This window comes from Trachypithecus francoisi, unplaced genomic scaffold (assembly GCF_009764315.1).
Source record: "Trachypithecus francoisi isolate TF-2019V2 unplaced genomic scaffold, Tfra_2.0 Lachesis_group11, whole genome shotgun sequence".
In the NCBI taxonomy this organism is placed as follows: domain Eukaryota; kingdom Metazoa; phylum Chordata; class Mammalia; order Primates; family Cercopithecidae; genus Trachypithecus; species Trachypithecus francoisi.
The window spans coordinates 129,058,306-129,061,777 of NW_022681456.1; the positions used below are offsets into that span (position 1 = coordinate 129,058,306).

Consider the following 3,472-nt stretch of genomic DNA (forward strand, 5'->3'; position numbering starts at 1 on the left):
CTCAGGAGGCTGAGTCAGGAGAATCGCTTAAACCCGGGAAGCAGAGGTTGCAGTCAGCGGAGACTGCACCACTGCACTACAGCCTGGCGACAGAGCAAGATTCCGTCTCAAAAAAAAAAGGAAGGAAAAACCTCCTGGTTCCAATTTCAAAGTCAATCCCCCACCCTCCCCCCTTTTTATCCCCAAAAATCTGAGTCATATCAAACATCTGGTACCCACGAAATTTACTACTTTAAATTCATGGAATTAAAACTGAGCACCCACAACTGAACAAATATTTTCTGAGTTCAACCAGAGATGCTGAATACTAACTTTATCTTCCCTAGCACTTACACCTGCAAATGTAGTTTTCTTCCTCGATTTGGAAAAAAAAAGCACAGTGAACAAATTTCAGAGTGCAGCTATCACCTCAATAGAACTTGATGAAAAAGGAAAAGAGGTGTTCTTTACCCCCAACAATTTTGTGACAATTTTTTTAAATGGTTTAAAATTGTTTAAATATCTACTAGTGTAAATATCAAACTAAATCCTTACACGTCAAATTATTTTTTTGTTTGTTTTTGAGACGGAGTCTCGCTCCATCGCCCAAGCGGGAGTGCAGTGGCGCGATCTCGGCTCACTGCAAGCTCCGCCTCCCAGGTTCAGGCCATTCTCCCGCCTCAGCCTCCCGAGTAGCTGGGACTACAGGTGCGCACCACTACACCCGCCCAATTTTTCTTGCATTTTTAGTAGAGGCGGGGTTTCACCGTGTTAGCCAGGACGGTCTCGATCTCCTCACCTCGTGATCCGGCCACCTCGGCCTCCCAAAGTGCTGGGATTACAAGCGTCACCCACCGCGCCCGGCCAAATCTTTTTTTTTTTTTTTTTTTTAAGGAGACAGGATCTCGCTGTGTTGCCCAGGCTAGCAAGCTCAGTGGCCCATCACAGGAGTTTGGAACTCCCGGGCTGAAGGAATCCTCCCTCCTCAGTCTCTCGAGTCGCTGGAACGACAGGCGCACGCCACTGTGTCCGGCCAAAGTGTTTTTTTTTTTTTTTTTAGAGATGTGGTCTCACTATGTTGTCCAAGCTGGTCTCGAACTCCTGAGACCAAGCGATCCTCCTGCCTTGGCCTCCCAAAGTGCTGGGAATAACAGGCGTGTTCCACTGCGCCCGGCCCCAAATCTTTGTCTTGGTAATGGAATAAAAAGCGGAGTATACATAGGCGGGTAGGACTTAAATCCTCAGATGACGCCAACGTTTCTAACCAAGGATTTCAAACGGCTCCCCATTAACTTTTCATTAACCTAGCAAACAAGAAAGTGACACGCTGAGATTCTGGATCCTTTTTTTTTCCCCCAAACTCTGCCTCTGGCAGAGAAAGAGGCGCCCAAACAAGGGGTGTGGCCCACTGGCAAATCAGTCAGACCGTCCCGAATCAGGGACAAATACTGGAAAGCAGAGAGGAAAAAGAAGTTTCGCGTTTCCGCTCCTCGGACTCTGCTCCAGAATTCAGCGTTACCCGTCCGAAGCAGCGGCGTCAGAACAAGTTACTAAACATCACTCGCACCGCCTCCCGGGAGGGGCTGGGTCCCCTCTCGGCTGAGACACGGCCGGGCAGTACGAGCACAGCGGGGCCAGCGCGTCTCCCCCCAGGGCAACCCAAGGCCCAGAGGGGCCGAGGGAGCCCGACACGAAAACTCCCAAAGTTCCTGAGCAGGGACCTGAACCAAAGGTCTCTGCCCACGGCGCGGGCTGTAGGGCCGCCGCTCCACTTGAGAAAGAGGTCCCCACACCGGAGTAGGGCGAGGGGTTCGCCTCCCGCCGCCGAATCCAGTCCCTGCCTGGGTCGCCGAGTCCCGAGTCCCGCCCTCTCCCCGCAGGGCTCCCGGAGAGGACCTCCGCCTTCTCGCTTCGCCCCTCCGCCTCGCTCAGGAGGAGACCTGCCACGGCCCTGTCTGACCTGTCGCCGCTGGGACCGAGCCGGCAGCGCGAAGCCTCCATGCCCGCCGCCGAGGAAGCCCCCACCACGTACACACTCTTCTCTGTGGTCGCCAGAGTGGCTCGGCTGGCACGCCGCCGCGTCCCGCCTCCTGGCAACCGCGTTCCACACCGTCGCCGCCGCCGATTGGTCCGTGTTCTCTTGGCTCCTGTCTCATTGGCTACTGCCGGGGCAACGATGCGGGAGGGTTGCTAAGGGGCGGGAGGCGAGCGGGAGTTAAACGCGCCTGCGCTGGGGTGGGGTGATGCCAGTCAGGGCTTGGTCCTCTGTAGCGCCACGCGGGTCCAGGACTGAAGGGCAAGAGTTTGTTTTTGCCTGGGCCTCGTCCGCCGCGCGGCCAGCGGGCGAGTCCGGTCAGAGGAGTCGCCCATACCCCACCAACCGCCACGCACGCAACGGCTCCCCGCACCCCCGCCATTTTTACCGAGCCCACTCAGAGCGCTTCCCTAAGTCTGCCCTGTGAGGATGTACAGACCTCTGTCGCTTCCCATTCTGGCCCCTGCCCTGATACCAGAGGCCTTCGTGGACCCGCTCTGGTACCCTCTCCACTCTGCCAGTCACTGCCAGTGAAACGCATCTTCCATAGGCTGGCCTTGACCTTCAACTGCACACAACTCCTTAAGCTTCCCATACTCCAGCCCAAGCTTTCAGGTCATTCTTTGACCTGCTCTTACAGACTCCCCTAAAGCACACGAGGGAATCCAGAGACTCTTTCTTTTTTTGAGACAGGGTCTCACTGTCTCGCCCAGACTGCAGTGCAGTGGCCCAATCTCAGCTCACCGCAACCGCCGCCTCCCAGGCTCAGGTGATTCTCCTGCCTCAGCCTCTGAGTACCTGGGATTACAGGCACGGGCCACTACCGCCTGGCTCTTTTTCGTTTTTTTAGTAGAGATAGGGTTTCACCATGTTGGCCAGACTGGTCTCTTCACTCCTGACCAAATGATCCACCTGCCTCCGCCTCCCAAAGTGCTGGGATTACAGGCATGGGCCCGTCCTGGAGACTCAGTTTCCATCTACCTTTCTACAGCCTGTGGGCTTTCCTCAAACATCCATAGCCCACAGTGAAAGCCCCGGTCTAAAAGTGTACTCGGTCTCCAATAAATCCCGTCCCCAAATGTCAGTCCCTTTCTTCCTACTGACACGCACATAATCCTACAGAACATCCTGAGTCCTGACAAGTCTCTGCACAAATGGCTTTATGGCATTCTAAGGTCAAAGTGGTTTCCACATTGGTTTTGAACCTACAAGCTAGAACTTTAGGAGACACACGCTGAGTGGACCGTTACACTGCCGGGGTCAGCCTGCACTCACTGTGTGACCCTGTGCATGGTTCATTCTCTGCGTCAAATTCCCATCTGTAAAATATGCAGAGTAATCCCTGCTTGATCTAGTTGGGGCTGGACCTGACACAGTAGGTCCAGCTGAATGAATGCTGGATGAATGGGGTTTAATGAGATGTACTTATCTGAGTAAAAGGCCATCTGAGACATTCGG

General features: G+C 54.4%; 1 protein-coding gene across 1 annotated transcript in view; it reads right to left on the reverse strand.

Moving 5' to 3' along the window:
* The window catches only part of TULP3 (TUB like protein 3), a 47,443-nt gene extending 45,366 nt beyond the window's left edge, over positions 1 to 2,077 (reverse strand). The window contains exon 1 of the mRNA XM_033223207.1: positions 1,940 to 2,077. Within this exon, the coding sequence (XP_033079098.1) occupies positions 1,940 to 1,980 (41 nt within the window). The 5' untranslated portion in view covers positions 1,981 to 2,077. The remainder of the gene's footprint in view (positions 1 to 1,939) is intronic.
* Positions 2,078 to 3,472: the final 1,395 nt, after the last annotated feature.